This window comes from Phocoena sinus, chromosome 1 (assembly GCF_008692025.1).
Source record: "Phocoena sinus isolate mPhoSin1 chromosome 1, mPhoSin1.pri, whole genome shotgun sequence".
NCBI lineage: Eukaryota > Metazoa > Chordata > Mammalia > Artiodactyla > Phocoenidae > Phocoena > Phocoena sinus.
The window spans coordinates 19,830,248-19,852,395 of NC_045763.1; the positions used below are offsets into that span (position 1 = coordinate 19,830,248).

The 22,148-nt window shown below is 43.1% G+C and overlaps 1 protein-coding gene across 2 annotated transcripts; it reads right to left on the reverse strand.

The window, feature by feature from the left end:
* Positions 1-15,171: 15,171 nt before the first annotated feature.
* Positions 15,172-21,784, reverse strand: SYF2 (SYF2 pre-mRNA splicing factor). 2 transcript variants are annotated; one of them, XM_032633980.1, is made up of 7 exons: positions 21,699-21,784; positions 21,357-21,467; positions 19,320-19,445; positions 18,785-18,902; positions 18,347-18,437; positions 17,081-17,179; positions 15,172-16,295 (listed from the first exon to the last, which is right to left on the reverse strand). In XM_032633980.1, the coding sequence occupies exons 1-7, from the start codon at positions 21,723-21,725 to the stop codon at positions 16,130-16,132; spliced, it is 738 nt and encodes a 245-aa protein (XP_032489871.1). In that variant the 5' UTR covers positions 21,726-21,784; the 3' UTR covers positions 15,172-16,129. The 2 variants fall into 2 exon arrangements, with proteins under 2 accessions (XP_032489871.1, XP_032489881.1); XM_032633990.1 differs by lacking the exon at positions 17,081-17,179.
* Between the last annotated feature and the right edge of the window lie 364 nt (positions 21,785-22,148).

Genomic DNA, 22,148 nt, shown 5'->3' on the forward strand with positions numbered 1-22,148 from the left:
TTGAGAAGACTTGTGGCTGGTGGTTGGGTCCTTAACCACACCACCCACTCATGGGGCTGCAAACACACTATGTGAGCTCCTGCGTGGGAAGTTTCCTCTACAGGGCATAGATCTCTAGGCCTCTTCTTATAGCCTCTCCACCTTTTTTAAGTTTTGTGATCTTCCTACCCCCATCAGTCCATTCTCTGTGAAAACTGTATCAGTGTGTGCTGCTCTCCCATGCCTCACCCCATCCCCATGGACCTGCCCAGCCAGCAGACAACCTCTGCAGCTCCCAGGTCCCTCAAGGTCATCAGCTTCCATGTCCACCTCTCACCCATACAGGCTGGAGGTCACTTGTTGGGAACAAGTCCTCTGGAGCCTTCCAAGAGGTCAGTTTCACAGGTAAATAAATCCCCTGGGAACATGTCCTCTGAGCTGCCTCACCTCCAGGTGATGTGATCCTAAAGACCATGTCACCGACCTGTGTCCCCCAATAGTGTGGCCAGACTGGGAAGGAAGGCGGAGGGTATTAGGCCATGAAAGCGTCCAATTACCCATACCTGATGGTGTATAAGCCATGACCCTATTCCGCCTTCAGTACCTCCTGAAAAAAATAAGGATGGAGGAGATCGAGGCCTTCAGGGTGGGTGTTTCTCCAAAGGCACCCACACTTATTAATTCTGATTTGTACACCTGTCAACGCCTCCCAAGATAACAAACTAAACACCAAAGAATAAAAGAGCAATGTGCTCCCTGGCACATCTATTTCCAGATGCCCTTGTAGGATTCTCTGCTCACCAAAAGGAACTCTGCCAGCTGCCAAAGCCAGTCTGAGGCTGGAGATGGGGGGCCATTCCCAGGCCGGGGTAATTTGTTCTTCCACAGGCCGACGCTGAAAGTCAAGACCTAGAACAGGGTCTAACAAATTATCCTGGCCCATGGAGCTTGGTTTTGTCTGATTCTCTTCCTCTTGCCCAACGGTGGCAAGTTGCAGGTGCATCTGTTCTGAATACCGGCCTCTTGCCTTTGACGCCCCTGGCTAGTGTCTCTGAGATGTTTGGTCAGAGCCACTAATGAGACCGACACGCCTCACACAAGGCTCTGCTAAAGACCTCCATTTAACTTAATGGACTAAACAGGGAACCATTTCTATATGATTTATTAATTAGAGTCTTACTAGGAAGGATAATAATATAACAATTTAAATAAGACTGCAAGGCCTAGCTGCCAGTTCATTAAAAAAACACCAAGAATAGCACAATTAGAAAGACATTCAAGACAGAGGGAACACGAAATAGTGGACCCAGCTCTGACTAAGGCTGCCCTTAGTTCACGGGGTTTCAAGTCCAGGGTCCACCTATTTGACCTAAAAGTTACCTGCCTTCTCTGAGCGTTTCCTCTCTCAATAAATGGAAGGATTGAGGTATATTTGTCAGTGCTGTTGTGGAAATCCAGTAGATGCCATGCATGAAAACTGTCCAGAAAATAGGCTTTAAATGCATGGGAACATTGCTCAAGAAATTCCAGCCTAATAGCTTGTACTAAGAATGGAAATAAATGGAAAGAGGTCTGACGAACACGGTCCATTCTGTTTTATCAGCAAACATCTTATTTTTCACTGCACTTTTAACCTGCTTGCCCACTCCAAGTCCTTTGAAAGTAAGTGAATGAAAAGTCCCCATAAGAATCATTTTAGCTGATTATAGATGAATAAATAGTTGTTATTTGCAGATGAGTCAAAATGATTCTAGTTAGTAGATTTGCTGGTTGGTATTTGGATTTGGGGGCATTTGTAGCATCTCAGTGTCCCTGCAACCCACACGCAGCCGCCTCGTCTCCCCCATACTGCTCCTCCTTTCTTCTCCTCACCCCTCACACTTTTGCCCATATTACTACTCAAGGTCTCCCACCTTGGGTCCCTCATCTGTCCTGCGTCTGGTGACCCCAATCCCTCAAGGCCTTGCTAGATAACTCTATCTAAACCTAAACCTTTTTCTGTAAAGGACCAGACAGTAACTATTTCAGTCTTTGCAGGTCATACAGTCTCTGTCACAACTCCTCAACTCTGCCTCTGCAGTGTGAAAGCAGCCATAGACAAGATGCCAGTGAGTGTGGCCGTGTTCCAATAAAACTTTATTTGCAAAAACAACCGATGGGCCTGATTTGGCCCAAGAATCTAAATAGTTCTTTGGTGTTATGGGATTATAATAGTTAATATATTGGATCTAGAGGTTCACTTCCTCACTTCCTTCTGGGGCTTTTTATACTTTAACCCTAAGTCACGATTAATGGGGGACATTTTAGACACTGGGAAAAGCCCAGTATAAAAGATATTAAGAATGGGTGCCTTTTAGTGTCTCTCAATCACAATACTCGTGGCTAAAGCCCACCAGACTTTGTCGCCTGTAATGCTGGCATTTTCAGATCACAGAAAGACCTAAGCTTAACTAGATCAATGGCTCTTAAGCTTGAGAGTATAACAGAATCACCCAGAGGGCTTTTTATAAATTTATTTATTTTTGGCTGCGTTGGGTCTTCATTGCTGAGCGTGGGCTTTCTCTAGTTGTGGCGAGCGGGGGCTACTCTTCACTGCGGTGTGTGGGTTTCTCATGGTGGTGGCTTCTCTTGTTGCAGAGCACGGGCTCTAGGCGCATGGGCTTCAGTACTTGTGACACGTGGGCTCAGTAGTTGTGGTTCGCGGGCTCTAGAGCGCAGGCTCAGTAGTTGTGGCGCATGGGCTTAGTTGCTCCGAGGCATGTGGGGTCTTCCCGGACCAGAGCTTGAACCCATGTCCCCTGCATTGGCAGGGGGATTCTTAACCACTGTGCCACCAGCGAAGTCCCTGGAGGACTTTTAAAAACACAGATTACTGGGTCCCATTCCCAGACTTTCTGATACAATAGGTCTGGGGTGGAACCAAAAGATTCACCTTTCTAACTAATTCCCAGGCAACGCTGATGCTGCTGGTCCAGGTACCATGGTTTGAGAACTGCTGGGTTACATGTTAAAAACCTAGAGGTATACTGCCACCTAGTGGATGGTTCTTAGTGGTACCCTACACCAACTATTCTTTGATTTTTAAAGTGTGCTAAAAATTACACATCTTTTGCCATGGAGAAGAATCAAATTCATAAAGCCAATTTGTCATTTGTATACTTGGGATTCCATAACCATATTCCAAGCTTCTTTAAAGAAATGAGTTGTCACTTTATTTACAATAACATGGCAGCAATTTTAAATCAACTTAAACTAAAAACAGATTATTTTCCACAGGGGGAAAAACACTTAAAATATCTAAATAGAATAAAACCACCGCTGGCTCTGTTCTCTGGCCACTCTCCTATTGTCCAGATGCACATACCTCTTCTGAAAGGCAAAATCCACACCCCAGCCCTCCAACCCCCTATCGATGAACCACTTCGACCTGGTGTAATTGATGAAATTCAGCAGGAGATTAGCTAAAACGAACCTGTTTCAGACCCTGGACTTTGTGATCTTGCACACACAGAACAGCAGCAATGGTAAAGGACCCTGTTAATGGGTAACTGTGGAAATGTTTGCATTCCAACATACTGACAATGCAATGACCCACTCCCACCTATTCATCCCCGTTAGTTTCATCTAACTCCACCTGGCACAAAATGAAGGGGCGCTACAGTTGCCAATAGCAGATGACTTGGGATACCATGTTTGGCGGGCTGCTGGATCATTGTCATTGTGAAGAAACACATTAGGGCCGTGCTACAAAGGATGGCCTGGTACCAAGAGCACGGAAATGACAGGGACCGGAACGATTTTTGATGCCAACAGTTTATATTTGATCTCCAGATGCAATGCAGCTGACAGCTAATTAGTTTGACTTAGATCTACACAGATCTTCCCCTTTTTTCCCACACATGCTGTGGGCATGCTAGTGTGAAAATGTGTCTGCCTGGGGTTGCGCTTTGATTGAGAATTCTCTGGAATGAACACACTTGGAACCCCTGAGAAGTCTGGAGCCCCAGCACGTGGACCATCTGGTGAAGACAGTCTTTTTCTCTCCTGCTTGGCCCAAGAGCAGGTAATGCATTGGCAGTCTTTATTCCAGTGGCCGATTCCAGCCTAACAAATCTGGAGTAAATCATGCAGCTTCATTTTTTTCGAGTATGAGGCCACCATTAACTGCAAACCTCAGTGGTCGAGAGCTACTGGATGTGAATTCTGTGGCTACTAATGAAAAAGCAATCGCGGTGCATTAGCTGGTGAGCTGTTTGGGAGGAATGAGAAAGACGTGCAAACCTACAGTTCCAGGGACAGCAAGAGCAGCAAGACCTCCCCTCCCCTGGCCCCAGAGTATCAGAGCTACATTTATGCAGCCCTACTGTGTGCTGAGCATTTTTAGAAGCACATGTAGTCTTCACAACAGGGGCTATTGTTATCCTCATTTTACAGTTGAGGAATCTGAGACATGAAATTGATTGCCCCAGATCAAGCAGCTGGTATGTGGAGAAACTAGGTTTTGATCCCCGAAGTCCTTCTCCAGAGACCATGCTCTCACAACTACACCTTATGACTTCATGAGCCCGGCTTGGGTCTAAGTCTCCATGGCAATCCAAGCCCTATTGACTGGTCTAGGGAAAGGCAGGTGTGGCCTTCACTCCCCAGAAGTAGGATTATATCTCACCCCCTACCATGACCTCATAGTGGACTGAGTGGGTCTCCCTGTCCCCTGACTTTGGGCTTGGCCATGTGACTTGCTTCAGCCAATGGGATGTTGCACCATGTGATCCAAGCTGGGGCTTGAAATGTGCTTGTGTCATTGGTGTACCCCCTTGTCCTCAGGGGCCTCAGAAGGAGATTCATGGAGCCAACCCAGACTGGAGTGAAGCCCAGAGCCAGGCCCAGCTGAACCCAGACTTAATCATCAAACCCCAGCCACCCCACTGGTTGTATACATCATGCACTGATATAGCTCACCATCATGTTCTAGTCCATGATACTCTGGGAAATGTTTCTAGAATAAATTGAGCCTCCAGAGGAGAAATATTTTTGGACCTACCCCTCTCTTCCTCTCTGGGCACTGGTAAGAGGACAGGCACCATCTGGTGACCACAGGACACAAACACAAACACAAAAAGCCAATACACTAAGGATGCCAAGTAGAAAAAAGGACTGATCCTAGGCCCTTGGTGATCTTTCAAGCCACTGAACAATTGCCTACCTCCACATTTTTTTTAATTAATTTATTTTATTTATTTATTATTTTTGGCTGCATTGGGTCTTCATTGCTGTGCGTAGGCTTTCTCTAGTTGCGGCAAGCGGGGGCTACTCTTCGTTGTGGTGCGCAGGCTTCTCGTTGCAGTGGCTTCTCTTGTGGCAGAGCATGGGCTCTAGACGCGTGGGCTTCAGTAGTTGTGACTCGCGGCCTTCAGTAGTTGTGGCTTGCGGGCTCTAGAGAGCAGGCTCAGTAGTTGTGGCACACAGGCTTAGTTGGGATCTTCCCGGACCAGGGGTCAAACCCGTGTCCCCTGCACTGGCAGGTGGATTCTTAACCACTGCGCCACCAGGGAAGCCCTACCTCCACATTTTTTGAGACAAACAATCTTCTCTTTGTTCAAGCCAGCATTAGTTGGGATTTCTATTATTTACAGTCAAAGCCTTTCTTAACTGCTATTGACTCTCTTAAGTATGGCAAAGAAGAACTTTTACAAAAGCTGTATGTTCACATCTCCCTCTTTTTTCTTTAAGTTGGTCAAACCTCTCACAAATTCTTGCTAATATCAGTCAATTGATAACTGCTGCCTCTCTTCCTGGAGTGATCAGTTTAAAGTGGCCCATGTGAGAAGCAGCTTAACTAAAATCAACCCTTCAATTTTGTTTGTTGATGTAGTCAAACTTCTAGAACACTTCCTAACATATAACAGGTGCTCAGTAGAGCTTGTTAAATGAAATCTTTAATTGAGGTGTTGATATTTCTCTGGATGGGCCATCACATGTGTCTCTTGGGAATCTGCTTTGTCTTCTCAAGAAGCCTCCTGGAAATCACACCAAAGTGAATTTTGTGAAGCCTGCACACCAAACAGACCTTCCAAACTCAACGGAAGTCTTCTCATGATACGATTACAAACAGAAATCATAACAGTTTATTGAAATATAATTCTCATACCATAAAATTCACTTTTTTAAAGTGCACAGTTCAGTGGGTTTTAGCATATTCACGGGACTGTGCAACCATCAACCATAATATAATTTTAGAACATTTTCATCATCCCAAAGGAAACCTCATAACCATCAACAGTCATTCACCATCACTCCCTCCCCCATCCAGCCAGCCCCTGGCAACCACTAATCTACTTTCTGGCTTTATGGAATTTCCTATTCTGGACGTTTAATATAAATGGAGCCATACAATATATGTGGTCTCTAGTGTCTGAATGGTGTCAACTAGCAAATGTTTTCAAGATTCATCCATGTTGTAGCAGGTATCAGTACTTTATTCCTTTTTATTGCTGAATAATATTCCATTATATGGATATACCACATTTTCTTTATCCATTCATCATTCGATTGCTTCTACTTTTAGGCTGTTATGAAGAATGCTGCTACAAACATTTGCTTACAAGTTTTTTTGTGGCAATATGTCTTCTTTTCTCTTAGGTACATACCCAGGGGTAGAATTTTTGGGTCAAGCTCTATGTTAACCTTTTGAGGAACTTCCAGACTGTTTCCCAAAGCAGCTGCCCCATTTTATATTCCTGCCAGTGGTTTATGGAGAGTTTCAATTTCTCCACATCCTCACCAACACTTGTTATTATCTGCTTTTCTGATTATAGCTAGCAGGTGTGAACTGTATCTCCTTGTAGTTTTACTTTGCATTTCTCTGAGGGTTAATGGTTTTGAGCATCTTTTTTGTGTGTTTATTGGCCATTTGTACAACCTCTTTAGAAAAATGTACAGACATAAATTTGATCTTATTTATATGGTCTAGTTTTGCTGAAAACTTCTGTGAGGCTGCATTATGAAACCAAAATTCTTTTCTCCCTAATAATATACAAAATATTATGAAAACCTGGTTAACTCACATGTCACTGATTGAGAATGGCTGTATCCACAACAAAGGAAAAGATCATTGATTTCTCAGCCACTAAAATCCCATCTCTTAGCATGTCTGGCCAAAAAAAAAATAAATAAAATAAGTCTAGTAGAGCAAAAGTGTGATCAGAATTAGTGAAATGTTTAAATGTTAAATGGCTCTTAGAGTTCCCTTTTCTTCTTTTAATTACATGTAGTAACAGAAACTACTGTGTACTTTAAAATTATAATGTCCCACTTTTTAATTTATCTACTAATAAGTTTTTTCTAAGTTGCTATATGTCAAGCATTATACCTGATTTATTCCTGCTGCTGGTTCATTTAAACTTCACAAGAACACTATGAGGTGGGTAGCATGTATTAGTTAGCTATGCTGCGTAACAAATCATCCCAAAACTTAGCAGCTTAAAACAACAGCCATGACTAATTAGCTCTCATAGTTTCTGTGGCTAAGACATGGGCAGGATGGCTTGACTCTGCTACATAACATCTGGTGCCTCAGTGGGAAGACCCGAAGGCTGGGGACTGAAATAGCAAATATCACTCAAACATCTGGCAGTTGACGCTGCCTGTTGATTGAGACCTTCACACAGCCTATGCATGTTCTTCTTGATGTGGTGGCTGGATTCCTGACAGAGAACCAGATGGAAGCCATATTGCCTCTGTGACCGAGCCTCAGAAGTCATTCAGCGTCACTTCCATCGCAGTTACAAAGGTCCACCCAAGTTCAAGTAGAGGAAACACAGTCCCTTCCAATTATGGATCGCAGTATGCACTGTGATGGTTATTTTTATGTGTCGGCTTGACTGGGCCACAGGGTGCCCAGATTGAACATTCTTTATGAGTGTGTCTGTGAGGGTGTTTCCAGATGAGTTTAGCATTTGAATCCGTGGACTCAGTAAAGCAGATCACCCTCCCCAATGTGGGTAGGCATCATGAAATCTACTGGGAGCCTGAATAGAACAAAAAGTGGAGGAAGGGAGGATCCATCCTCTTCCCACCGGCCCGTTGAGCTGGGACATCAGTCTTCTCCTGCCCTTGGACTGGAACTTACCCCTTCGGCTCCCCTGGTTCCCAGGCCTTCAGACTCAGACTGAATTGCACCACTGGCTTTCCTGGGTCTCCAGCTTGCAGATGGCAGATCATGGGACTTCTCAGTCTCCAAAATCGTGTGAGCCAGTTTCTTATAATAAATCTATCTACATAGAGATTTATATAGAGATTGTATATATACACATGTACATAAAACTACATATACATGCGTATGTGTGTGTATTGGTTCTGTTTCTCTAATACACATGCTCAGACAAAATTCATATGTTGAAGTCCTAATCCCCATACCTCAGACTGTGACCTTATTTGGAAATGGGGTCATTACAGAGCTAATCAAGTTAAAATGAGGTCATTCAGTTGGGTCCTAATTCAGTATGAGTGGTATACTTATAAAATGGGGAAATTTGAAGACAGTTAACACACACCCAGGAGAACACCACATGAAGATGAAGGCAGAAATCAGGGTGATGCTTCTACATGCCAAGAAATGCCAAAGATTGCCAGAAAACCACTCAGAGCTAGTGAAGAGGCATGGAGGAGATTCTTCTTCACAGACCTCAGGAGGAACCAGCTCGTTCTTGGTCTCAGACACCCAGCCTCCAGAACTGTGAGGCAATAAGGGTCAGTGGTTCAAGCCAGCCAATTTGTGGTACTATCAGCCCGTATCCTCACATGCGGAATCCACAGATATGGAGGGCCAACTCTGGAACTTGAACAATCCCCTGCAGGTACCGAGGGATGACTGTACTTTATCACAGCAGCCCTAGGAAACTAATCCACCACCTCTTGATGGAGAATCATCAACATCATATTGTAGGAAGAGCTTGCAGAACGGGGTAGTTAGGGGTGTGGCCATCTTTGGAAATTCCAACCTGCCACAGCCCATCCCCTGGCCAACAAAAATTCACCTCCCTCCCATACGCAAAATACACTAGTCCCCTCCTGCAAACCACCAAGTCTCATCCCATTACAGCACTAGCTTAAAGTCCAGGATCTTATCGTATAAATCAGGTCCAGATGGAGTTGAGACTTCTGGAGTTCAGTCAAGGAGCACAGCTCCTCTGGATCTGAAGTGTCGTCAATTAAATAAACCAGTTATCTACCCACCCCTACGGGCCACAGGCAATGGGGGAACAGGTCATTAACATCTTCTCCTTTTCGTCATCCTCATTCTTTGAAGAGCCTGAAACTATCAACTCTAAAACTCCATCAAATGTCTCTCTCAAATTGTATTCTTCCCTCATTTCCTCCCTCCTTATAGAACTAGATGATCTGAGTTGGAAAGGGATTTAAAATTTAAGCTGGCCCTGCACACAACCTGGACAAATCTCACTCTAGACATGATGTTGGGCTAAGAAAGTCAGACTCTGAAAACTAGATACTGTATGATTCACTTATGGGAAGCTCAAAACTGGCAAACTGATCTGAGGTGACAGAGGTCAGAATAATGGTTACCTCTGGGGGATGGTTTGACGGCGAGAGGTCATGAGGTATTCCTCTAGGCTTGACCTGGTTGTAAATATGTAAAAATTCATCTTAAGACTGTGCATTTATGTAAGTTATACCTAGTTTTTTAACAAGAGGTTTAAGTTAGTTCTGTGGTTCCCATACTTAAGGATTTCATAAACTGATCAAACTCCATACTTCCTTCCCCACCTCCCAATTAGAAGAAATAATTTTCTAAAATGACTATGGATTAATGTTATAACTAGGAAAAAGCCACATGCTTTCTTCTTGGGTTTAAAAAAGTACGACTGACTTTGAAACTATGCTCCTCAAATCCCACAAGGGAGAGCTAAACAGTTGCCATGATCACTCCAAAGGGCTCTTTAATTGTCCCTGCTTTCCTTCCCCACCCCTTTCTGCTTTCAGGCTCTGTCCCTGTGCACATGGGCCTCTAAGCAACAGGTGAGAGACAGACCCCTCCTTATTTGAGGGCTTCTATTACATTAATAAGAATGAGAAATGCCAAAGTAGGACTTTATTTTAGGTGTTTTACTTTTACATACATGTGGTGACCGATATCCTATGTATGGAAGACTCCATACATTGTAGAGTATACCTCTGAGATTGTGGGGTATTTTCTGCATCTTTCCCCAAGGAGTCATTTCTAGCCAAAGAAACACACACCTGCCCCTCCCAACACACACCACACATACACCACACACCACACACACACCACACACCATACACTTGCATGTACACACACAGGTTTCAGCCAGGTGAGATGTCAGTATCTCCCAGTTTCTCGTGGTCCCTCCAGCCTGTTGAGCTCCCAACAGCCTGCAGGTTTCCAAACAAAAATCCGACAACTTCATCCACAGGGACAAGACTGGATCCAAAGCTAAACTATTCATTCAAAAAGTGAACATTTTTATAGATAAGGATTTTTTGTTTGTTTGTTTTGGCTTTAATGATTTGACCATAAGTGCCGGTCCTATTGTAGCAAAAAATCCAGGAGGGACCTCTGATTCTCAGACCCCTGGGTTCTGCAAGTAGTTGTTGTTTGTCAGAAACTAGACTCTGGGGACTTCCCTGATGGTCCAGTGGTTAAGAATCCACCTTCCAATGTAGGGGACGTGGGTTCGATCCCTGGCCGGGGAACTGAGATCCTACATGCGGCAGGGCAACTAAGCCCATGACACGCCGCAACTAAGACCCAATACAACCAAATAAAATAAATAAAAAAGAAAAGAAACTGGACTTTGAGTCTAACTGCCTTGGATTGGAGAAGCAGGCCCAAGGAGAGCTCAAGGTTAAATCTGCATTAGCGGTGAGCTTCTGAAGAGAGCTTGCCAACGGAGCAAGGAGCAGTGCTGCAGCATGCAGGGCCCAGGAAAGGCCTGGGGAAGGGTGGTTTCAAAGCTCCTGGGTTTCCTATCTCTTCAAAACTTCAGATTGGCAGAAAGAGGAAGTCTCCACTGGTCCCCCCCAAAAAAAAAAAATGCCAAAGACTTTTGGGGGCAGGGAGCAAGTCACACAGAAATCCTACCTCCCTTGGAGAGTTCTGAATGTTCAATTTGGCATTATCTTGATTTGGAAGTGAGAAAAGTACAGGAAATATCCATGAGGACAGTACGTATTCATTTCATTATTACTATTATAACTCACATAGTACCCACTGTAAACCAGACATGTCTAAGCATATTACACTCATTCAATCCTCCCAGCAACCCTCAGAGGTAGGCATTATTAACAAGTTTTAGAGCTGGGGAAACTGAAGCACAGAGTAGGTGGTTGATGTTGTGGGCTGAATTGTGTCCCCCCAAATTCATATGCTGAAGCCCTAACCCCCAATTTGACTAGACTTGGCGATGGAGCCTTTAAGGAGGTCCTTAAGGTTAAATGAGGTCATAAGGGTGGGGCCCTAATCCAATACAACTTGTATTTTTATAAGAAGAGGCAGAGACACCAGGAATACACATGCATAGAGAAAATGCCATTAGGACAGCAAGAAGGTGGCTGTCTGCAAGCCAAGGAGAGAGCCCTCACCAGAAACCAACCCTGCCAGCACCTTGAGCCTGGACTTCCAGCCTCCAGCACTGTGAACAAATAAATTTCTGTAGTTTAAGCCACCTAGTCTGTAGTATTCCGTTGTGGAAGCCCTAGTGAACAGTGCAAGTGACTTGCCCAAGATCTTTTGCCTGGTAAATGGAAGAACTGAGATTTGAATCCAGACTGTATTGACACCTGAGTCCATGCTTTTCATGGCTATTGTACAGTGTCTATTACCCTGAGAAAGGAGACTCCCATTGGAGAACATGACAGTGACCACAGGAACTGCAAGCATTTACTCTGCACCAGCCCACCTCGCTAAGTGCTTTGCATGGATTATCCATTTAATACCAACAACAATCCTGTGAGGTTATTGCTATTAACCACCCCCCCACACTTCACTAAGGCCTTAGGAGGAATCCAGTGGGGGCAAACTCACTCCAGAGCCAGCTGTGAACACTATGCTATACCACAATTAATTATAACTATTAGAGATCATTTTGTTATGGTCAGCTTCACCACCTGGCCAAAAACTATTCAACTGGGTTTCCCAAGTATGAGAACACAGTTGAGCTAGTGAGAATTATGAGCCAATGAGGAAGGTGTCCCCAATGAGATAGCACACTGTTGAAGACAGAGGGCCAGTGGAGAGGCAGCTCTGCCCTGATGGGCAGGAGAGGGTAGGAAGGAGCACTGTCAGAGGGGCACACCCATCCAGGACTGCTGCAGCAGGGCCACAGGACCACTGTTTGCTCCTTCTCTCTTTGAATAAGCAATGGTTAATGGGGACTCAGCAGCAGTCAGGTTGGGGTCAAAGAGGGGTTGCTCACATTGCCTCTGTCTCCAGCCATACCCTCTACATCCCCCCAAATAGGCCTCGCTTCCTTTTTTAGGCACTCAATTTCATCAGTCCCATGGATGGGTTAGGAAGGACTGACGTAAATCATCTCCATTCTGCTGGCACTGTATTTTCCAAAGGGCAAGATGTGTCTCGCAGGTGGGCACCCCTGAGACAGGTAGACCCTTTTCAAATCTTTCTCAACCTTGTGACTATGTCAAGGAAAAGGTTTGGTGCTAATATGCCTTTCATAACGCCTCTCGTATTTGCTTATACTTGAACAAAGAGAGACCAGACTTCAGACCCAGAGCCTTCCATGGGCAGCAGTGTCTGCTTGGTAAATCCAAATTACACATACAGGGTCCCACATCTTACTGATGCCCTGTTCACTTTTTAATTCTTTTACTTTCTATGTTGCCTTTTGGAAGGTTTCTGTTGCTGTGTCTCCAAGTTTACTACTTTCTTTCATGATGTCTAATCTGCGATTAAGCCCATACAGTATACTTTTCATCTCAGACATGTACTTTTCATGTTGAGAAGTTCGATGTAGGTCTTTTTTTTATATCTTCCTGTCTCTTCTTAACTTCTTGAACGTGTGGAGTACAGCTATAGTAACTGTTTGACTTGTCCTTTTTTTTTTTTTTTTTTCTTTTGGTGGCCATACTGCACAGCTTGTGGGATCTTAGTTCCCCAACCAGGGATTTAACGCAGGCCCTCGGCACTGAGAGTGCAGAGTCCTAACCGCTTGACTGCCAGGGAATGCCCTGATTTTTCTCTTAATTCAAACATCTATGTCAGTTCTTGGTAAGTTTAGATTGATTTTTCTTCTCATTATGAGTCCTACTTTCCTGTTTCTCTGTTAGATGCTGGACATTGTGAACTTGATGTTTTTGGGTACTGGATATTTGTCTTTTTTTTACAATGATTCTTAATCTTTGTTTTAGGCTGTAGTTAAATTATTCAGAAACAGTTTCTTTCAGGTCTTAACTTTTAAGATTTTTAGGCAAGACCCAAGCAGTGTTTAGTCTTGGACTAATTATTCTCCACTACTGAGGCAAAACCTCACTATACTACTCCATGAATTACGAAGTTTTCCAGTTCAGCTGGTGGAAAACACTATTCCTGGCCACACGTGAGGGCCAGGTGCTATTCTCCCCCCAGCCTCGAGTCATTTCCTCACACATGTATTCTGCCTGATACTCGAAGAGACCTCTGCGGACTTTCAGAGTTCTGTGTGCAGCTCCCACCTCTCCAACACTCTGTACTGTAAGATCTTGCCACTGTGGTGTCCCCAGACTTTCAGCTCTATCTCCTCAACGAAAGGCGCCCCTGGGCTCTGCCTGGGTTCTTCCGCCATGCGCCACAGGCTGGAAGTTCACTAAAGACAGTAAGCTGAGGTGACCATAGGGCTACACCTGTTTGTTTCCTCTCTTAGGAACCATTGGCCTTCCTTGATTTCCATTACCTTGAAAACTGCTGTTTTTTAACATTTCAAGTGGCAAGGTAAATCCATCCCGTCACTCCATCTTGGCTGGAAGTAAGTCTTTTTTTTTTTTTTCTGAAGTATAGTTGATTTACAGTGTTGTGCCAGTCTCTGCTGTACATTACAAGCAATTAACTCCTGTTAATTCTTTCATTAGATTTTATAATTTTCTTCACGTAGGTCCTATGACTTCTCATTAGTCTCAGTAGATTCTCCTATGACTTCTCATTAAATTTGTGTCTCAGTAGATTATTTTTGCTATTGTAACTATTTCCTCCCATCTCCATTTCTATGTATTTATTTCTACAGTGGGGAAAAAACTATTGATTTTTGTATATGTCACGTTTGTCCTGAAATTGAAATATGCATTGGTCATAAATTTATTCAGCAGCGAGGAACAGGAAGATGAGAGGCAGGCATGCAGTGCCGGTGCAGCTGCTCAGCAATGCCAAAAGGAGTGCAAGCTCTTCTTCACTCTCCTCAGCACCCTGACTTTATCCTCATGCTTGTTACTTCATGGCACAGACAGCTGCTAAAACTCCAGGCCTCACGTATGTGATCCAAGCTGGAAGGAAGGGGGAGGGAGTGGCAACTCCCTTACCAGGAAAGCAAAAGATTTCTCAGAATAATTAGATTGTGTCTTATTAGCCAGAACTATAACATTTGACCACCTGTAACAGCAAGTTGGTCTGGGGAAACAAATGTTTAGCTGGAAATTCTACCACAAATTCACCAAAAAAATCAGGGTTTGGTTGGTTATGAAGAAAAGAGAATTGATATTGGACAGGTAGCTAACATGTCTACAAGCTACTCTTGCATTGTTAGAATAAACCCTGCTGTCTCATAGTGAATTATTCTTTTAAATACCTTGCCAGATTCTATTTGACAATGTTTCTTGACGTGATTTTGTTTAAGGCTATTGCAATACTCAGGACTAAAGACCTGAACTAAAGTTGTGGAAATGGGAAAAGAAACATATCTATTTTCAGAGGCAGCATCAAAGCCCTATGATCAGACCTGATTAACTGCACATAGATTAAATGTTAGGAGAAACAAAATAAGAGCAGAAATAGAAAGTACTACATAAATTTTAAAAGGGAACAATTACCAGTGGTATTAAATGTTCATGAAACACAAAAGCTGAAATATCTGTGAAATTTTCTCTGAATTTCTGATTTTTCTTAATTTGCAATGTCCTAATTAGGTACTTAGTATTGTTACCATCACATAGAAAAAAATTATACCAATCTCTCACTCCTGACTTTTATTAAACTATTATTGCGATAATAGTACTGTGGCCTTAAGTTTTCATCTTTCAGATACATACTGAAATATTTATAGATGAAATTATATATTTAGTATTTGCTTCAAAATAACACAGGAGTTATACAGGGAAAAGTGGATAGAAATAAAGACAGAACAAAGATTGGCATTAAGTTGATAATTATTGAAGATGGGCATTGGGTATATGGGACTCATTGTACTATTCTGCCTTCTTTTGAATGTTTGGAATTCCCTATAATAGAAAAAATTTTCATGTTTGTGGAATGGAAGCATGTATGTGTATGTTTGTGTATATATAAATGTGCAAATACAAATACTTGTTTTAAATGATAAATTGTTTAGCAGGGATTCTATTCCACATTTCCTTTTTTAAAACGGAACTGTGCATAGTCAGTAATCACGGGAGGACAGTCCTGCTACTTCCTGAACTTGGTCCTAAGCAACCCGGGTAGAGCCTATACCCACCCTCCAGCAGCCACTGCTCCCTTCCTCATCACCGTCCTTAGCTTTGGAGTCTACAACCCCAAATAGTTCCTGAGTCCAGCTCTAGATTTTGTCAAATTCATAAAAACATTCAAAGTAACAATGACTGCATTTACGTATGCTGCCAGCATTCTTAAAGCCAAAATGCTTCAAAGATTCAACAGTCATACACATTGAAAATACATAGAAAAATAATAGAATTTATACAAAGTAGATTTTTACAAAACAAGTACATTATAAGAAATACATCTTATATCCAAGCACAAAAATGTGGAAATATACATGGAAGTAGAAGTTTAAGAAAAAACATTTATTTTTAAATGCTGAGTGGGAAGGCATAGACCGAGTTCTGGTTTACTGGTGTAACTCTGAAGAGAACTTCAATTTGCTAGTAGAAATTTTCACTCCATTCTCAAGCTTCTAAACAGTTCCTGAAGGGATTAGACAGCTGTTCCTCTTTCCAAATTCTGTTTAATTTCAGCTGTATATTTCCCATAGAATCTTTCTGCCTTCTTGTTGAATTTGGCATTCCTTTCATTAATGTAGTCAATATCTGCATCATCATTATAGGGACGTCTCCGGCTGTATTTGTCTCGTTTCTCAATTCTGGGCGAAGAAAATAATTTATAAAATTCAAAACTGCCTTCTTTATTGATCTTAATAAAACATGGCCAAATAGAATAGAATCAGTACACTTAAGACTAGCACTTTGGGAAGGGGCGGGAGGAAGGCCAGTTTCATCAAGATGAAGTTGAAACTGCCAATTAACAGCACAACCCTGGGTATGAACCATGAAATTTAGTAAATACAAACTCATCTTTACAATGTTTCTAGAAGAACAATGCTACACTGCTAGGAACTGGACACATGAAGTATCACTTAACAGAAAATAATTACAACAGTAATTATATTAATAATAACCACAGCTAATATGAACAGAGTACACAGTGTATACTAGACACTATTCTTAATACTTAAGTGTATTAGCTCCTGTAATATAAGTTCATTTTGCTCTACCTGATCAGCATCAGGAATCACATTCCTATCAGTATGAAGAAACACAAATATACAAAGACAGATCTACTAGAACATTTGTACTTCTTCAAATCAAAGAGTGGAATGGTTGTTAAAGTAAAAACAAGAATAATTTCTTAAAGAATAATTTTCTTCATAATTTTCAATTATAACAACTCAATTCCATCAATATTTTGTTTCTTCATTCCAAATCATAGGGACTCAACCCATCCTTACTGTCTGTCCCCAAAACCACTAGAGATGCTAGGTCAGAAATGAGGAAGTATAATATCTGTCTTCTCAATTCATTCTAAGCATATTATGTCCATTTTGTCATTAAACGTTTAAAATTTCAGGCTGCTACACGGAGTACTCACTGTTTTTCCAGGTCTACGACCATCCTATCAATTTCCTCTGTGGAAGGCACATGTGTCCCATGAAGAAGACTGTTGGATGTTGGGTAAAACTCTTCCTCACTGGAAAGATGGCAACAGGGACTTGGAGTAACACTGCAAGTGCTCCACATTTTCAAACTAAACTACCATTCACGATGAGAGACAAAATACATACATATCTTTATACTATGGGATCCTACCTTACCTTTTAAAAAACAACAACACAGGATTAGAAGGGACAGAAGTAAGAAATCACTTATGCCAACACCTTCATTCTACAGATGAAAGAGCCCAGGGCCAGAGGTTAAAGGACTTGCTTCTAGGCTCAGGATATTTCTCTTTCCACTACAGCAGGCCAACAAGCTGCAGCATGTTTCTATAAACAGTTTTACTGGGACAGGACACAGTCCGTTTGTTTATATCACCTCTACAGGCTGCTTCTGCTTTCACATCACAAGGACAGAGTGGAGTAGCTATGACAGAGACCACATAGCCCACAAAGCCTAAAATATTTACTATCTTGTCCTTTACAGCAGAAGTTCACCCATACTGGCACTAAAGCATTCTGCGTCCCAAAATATCTGAATAACTATGGTAATCTGGGTATTAAACTCTCAACACCCAGTCATAGTATGCCCAGCTAGAAAGATAACCAGGTGGTTAGCTTAACTGCTGTGGATGAGCAATAAATAGTGTCATCACGACCAGAAACTATTCTTAAACAGCTGTGGATAACCCATACCCAAGCACTGCAGTCTGTTTGTATTTATGTATGTACGTTTATATACATGCACAAGTACATCAATATCACTTCAGAAGGGCTTCCCTGGTGGCGCAGTGGTTAAGAATCCACCTGCCAAGGCAGGGGACATGGGTTTGAGCCCTGGTCCGGGAAGATCCCACATGCCGTGGAGCAACTAAGCCTGTGCGCCATAACTACTGAGCCTGTGCTCTAGAGCCCACAAGCCACAACTACTGAGCCCATGTGCCGCAACTACTGAAGCCTGTGCGCCTAGAGCCCATGCTCCGCAACAAGAGAAGCCACTGCAATGAGAAGCCTGCAAACCACAACGAAGTGTAGCCCCCGCTCGCCGCAACTAGAGAAAGCCTGCGCGCAGCAACAAAGACCCAATGCAGCCAAAAATAATAAAATAAATAAATAAATTTATAAACAAATAAAGTGTAATGCTTAAAAAAAGAAAATCACTTCAGGATGAAAAAGGACTGGCATTAGTCCTGTCAACTTACTGCTTTTCTCTCAGTCTCTCATATGTTTCCATGTCCGGTTTGATCTGTTTGGTCAGCCGATGGTACTGGCGAAGCTGGGCAGCAGCATAATCTAAAAATAAAATGAGAATCGGAAATGACGTATTTCCTTGTTTGGTCATTACTATTCAGAGAAAAATCAAAATTATTATTAGCAATATACACACTAATCTAAGCAGAGCCTCCATCCCGAAGACGCTGATAATACAGGCTTTAATTTCAGCACAATGAGTAAAGGGATCCAGCTGCCTCAAGCACAGCCTTTTTTACTTCTGCCCTATGAAATATGTTTGTATTTTTCTTGGGAGTAAGCCTCTTGGAGAATATTCCATGAAGGGGTATATCCTTTCTTAAAACCAGAAACACTGAAGGCAACGCTTACCTCACATGCTCATTCAATAAAGTAAAGGTGAGTTTTACCTGAAAATCCCAGGTCGGGATTTTTCCTCCTCTTTTTCCTCTCCCATCTTTCTGCATCTTCTGCACTGATCTCTAGCAACTTCACTTTCTCGTAGTCTTCCCCTCTTGCTGCACATTCCTGAAAAAGAAAGGAAAAAAAGCTAATGCCTGCCCAAATGATTCAAGCAATTATTTGACCTATTTTAAATAAAGATATCAAGCAATACATTAAAAATAATGATTAATATTTGAACGAAATTTGATAATCTACTATGGTATATAAGAAGTGAGTACATCAATCTAAAAAATAATACTTATTCAACATTTATCAGGTGTCAGACCCTTTTTTAAATGTTTTACATGCATTGACTCATTTAATTCATAATTAACTCAAATAATTATTACAGGTCCCATTTTACAGATGAGAAAACATAGGCACAGAGAAGTTAAATTACTCACCCAAAGCTTGGTAGCTGGTAAAAAGCATTTTTTACTGCCTTAATACTCTAGAAAGATTGAATAAACCACTTATGAGAATAGCAGAGTAGTTCCTAACCTTTTTCTTTTCTTCTTCTTGTAGTTCCCATTCCAAACGAGCTTTTTTGGCTTCCCAATTTGCAGGTAACTTAAGTCTTTTATCTTCTTCAACAACTTCCTGGTGATTTAATTTACGAGCTTCATTCTAAAACCATAAACGCAAAAAGGCTATCGGCTGAAACATGAAAATAAATCCAAACAAATATTTCCCTCTTTGAGGAAGGTCAAGACACGTTAACAAGAGGACTCCATTTTAGCCTAAAAGCAAGAGAACCATCAGAGGATTTTAAGCAAGGAAACGGCCTAATTAGGGCTGCATTTGTATACAGTCAAGAAATGTGCTGAGCTGCACTGGTTTGCTGTGCCAAAGGCCTGGGCATTAATGTCTCACATTATGAGAAAGATATTCTACTTTCAATTCTCTTTTAATCCTGACTGCTGCAAAGAAGAAGCCTCAATTTGGGGCTGGGGGCTTTAATACCTATCATAATATCTCTAACCTTTCCCAAGTCCCCCCTCCTCTTTAGATATTTTAGCAGTTTACATCATGTCAAATGAAAGGCATTTTCCATTTAAACTACTGTATGTAGAGTCTGTTTTAAAATAACTGCATAAAACAAAACGAGTATACCATCTTAGGGACAACTTAAGTTAGATGTTTCTTGGGTTACAGGCTGGTGGCCGTTAGTCCAGGAAGACATGTCTCTTAATCCAACCCCATGTTCTTTACACAGTCCCTCCAAGTAAATATGTAAGTGTGCTGAATTCTTTATTAAATTTTTCTGGGTAAAGAGAAAAACCCAGAACATTCCTCTCAACAACCATCCCTCACATACTCTTGGCTCTGACAATGCCCTCCAGTTGAAGACACCAAGAACACACGTGTAGTCAAAGTTGTGTGTATTGCATTGAAGGAAACAGCAAACCATGGGGAACTGGAGGCATTTCAGTGAGAGGGTGTTAGGAGGAGCCACTTACAGGATTTGAGTTTGTATCAGGTGACTGGAGGGAAAGGTTCAAGGAAGCACGGTTGTGCCCTGGATTAGGCACTGTCAGAAAGCCAGGGCATTCTATGACTGGGTATCTTCAGTTTTTATACAGGAAGCAGAACTAACGGAGTGAGGCTAGTGCTGTATTTGTCACTGGTGTTAGCAGAAGTGGGTGCTGTGTGGTCATTTCTGTGGTTTGAACAGTTTTGTTTTCATCACACTGTGACAGTCAGAGTGATGTTGGAGTTTTGTGAAACCATGGCCAAGCTACCAGTCAGGCCCCTTTGAGGTGAAACAGTCAAGAGCTGCTTTTTTGTTTCTCAGCTCCAACTGCAGCCAGTTGTTTGCTGGACTCTTATCCTTGATATGAATTCTCTTCCTTTGCATTTGTTCCCTCTGCTTAGATATTTCTTCCTCAAACTTCTTTATTTTTCTGGTAACATCTTACTCATCTTTATAGCAGTACTTTAGGTGTCACCTCTTATACGAGGCACTCCCTGGGGGCCCCTAAACTATACCAATCTCTCCTTCACTGCACTCCCAAGGCACTTTGTTCCTCACTCAAGCATGGCACTTATCACAATGTAATTTCTAGCTAGAACGTCTCCTCTACTTAAGAGCAGAGGACTTATCTTACTCATCTAGTTCCCTACCTGCTAGCTGAACCACCGACCCTATAGACTTCCCGAGATTTGCTGATTATTTTTGAATGAAGAGGCAACTAGCTTTCTTAATGCACAAGTTTCTTCCAGTCTCTAGCTCCACGTATTTCCCTAGATAAAATGAAGAGTTTACTAGAATCATACAGGACGGAGGCGGTTAGTAACAGAGACCCCCAAACTAGCCCAACTAAGTTAAAACAGATGGGGGTGAAGGAAAGCTTGGTGAAAGCATGTCCCTTTCCAAAAGTGACTACAAGGTGTTGCCAGGTTGATAAGCATCGGGACTAAACTTTCATCAAGCTCTGCGAGTCTGTCACGCGCGCTGGTGCGGCTTCCTCGTCGCTCCACAAACGCGCACGGACCTGGCCACGTGACAGGTCTCAGCTGGACTCTGGGGCGACTCACCCGCTTCAGGTGCAGCTCCCGGAATTTGCGCAGTCTCTGTTCGCGCTTCTGGGCGGCCAGCTCCTCGGCCGCCGCAGGGGGCTGCTGTTCCTCCGCGCCGTCTACCGGCACCTGTGGCGGAGGACAGGCTGGAGTTGGGGCCGGTTAGGCTTCTCCCCGGAGAGCCCAGGCGGATTACTCGCGGGTCCCGACAGTCCAGGCCGGGCCCTCACCGCCGACCCAGGCCCCAAAGTATCTGCGCCTTCCTGGCCCGGCACACAAGCACCTCCTCCACCTCTCGCCCTTGCCGTCACTCAGAGCCCTCCCCAACTAAAACCCCTGGAAAGAGCCGGCAGCACTCACCTTTTCTGCTACTGTCGCAGCCGCCATCACAACCTTTCCTCGCCCACTTCCGGCAACAACCCGGAGCACTTCCGCCGGCCTTCGGACTGCAGCGTCAGTACAGATTAATAGCCTAGTATAAGCCCCGCCCCTTCCTGTCAGCCTCAGGAATTTAGGACCAATCCCTGCCCCTTTTGGCAGTGAGACGTTTTCAATTGGGCAGGGCCTTGCGCAGCCGCAAAAGGCCGCAGAGGCGGGGGCCGGAAGGGTGGAGGCAGAGAGAAGCGCTGGCGGTTTCGGTAGAGGGTGGCTAGGTAGGAATGGTGGAGCTGGGAGTCTCGTGGAAAGTCACCTCAACTGTGTGCTGCACCCTTGAGCGAAAAGTGCTTTCCATTCAGCGCTTAACCTGTGTCACCTCCTCCGAGGCAGGTTTCCCCTGACTACGTTGTATCGCGTAGGCCCTTAGTACTG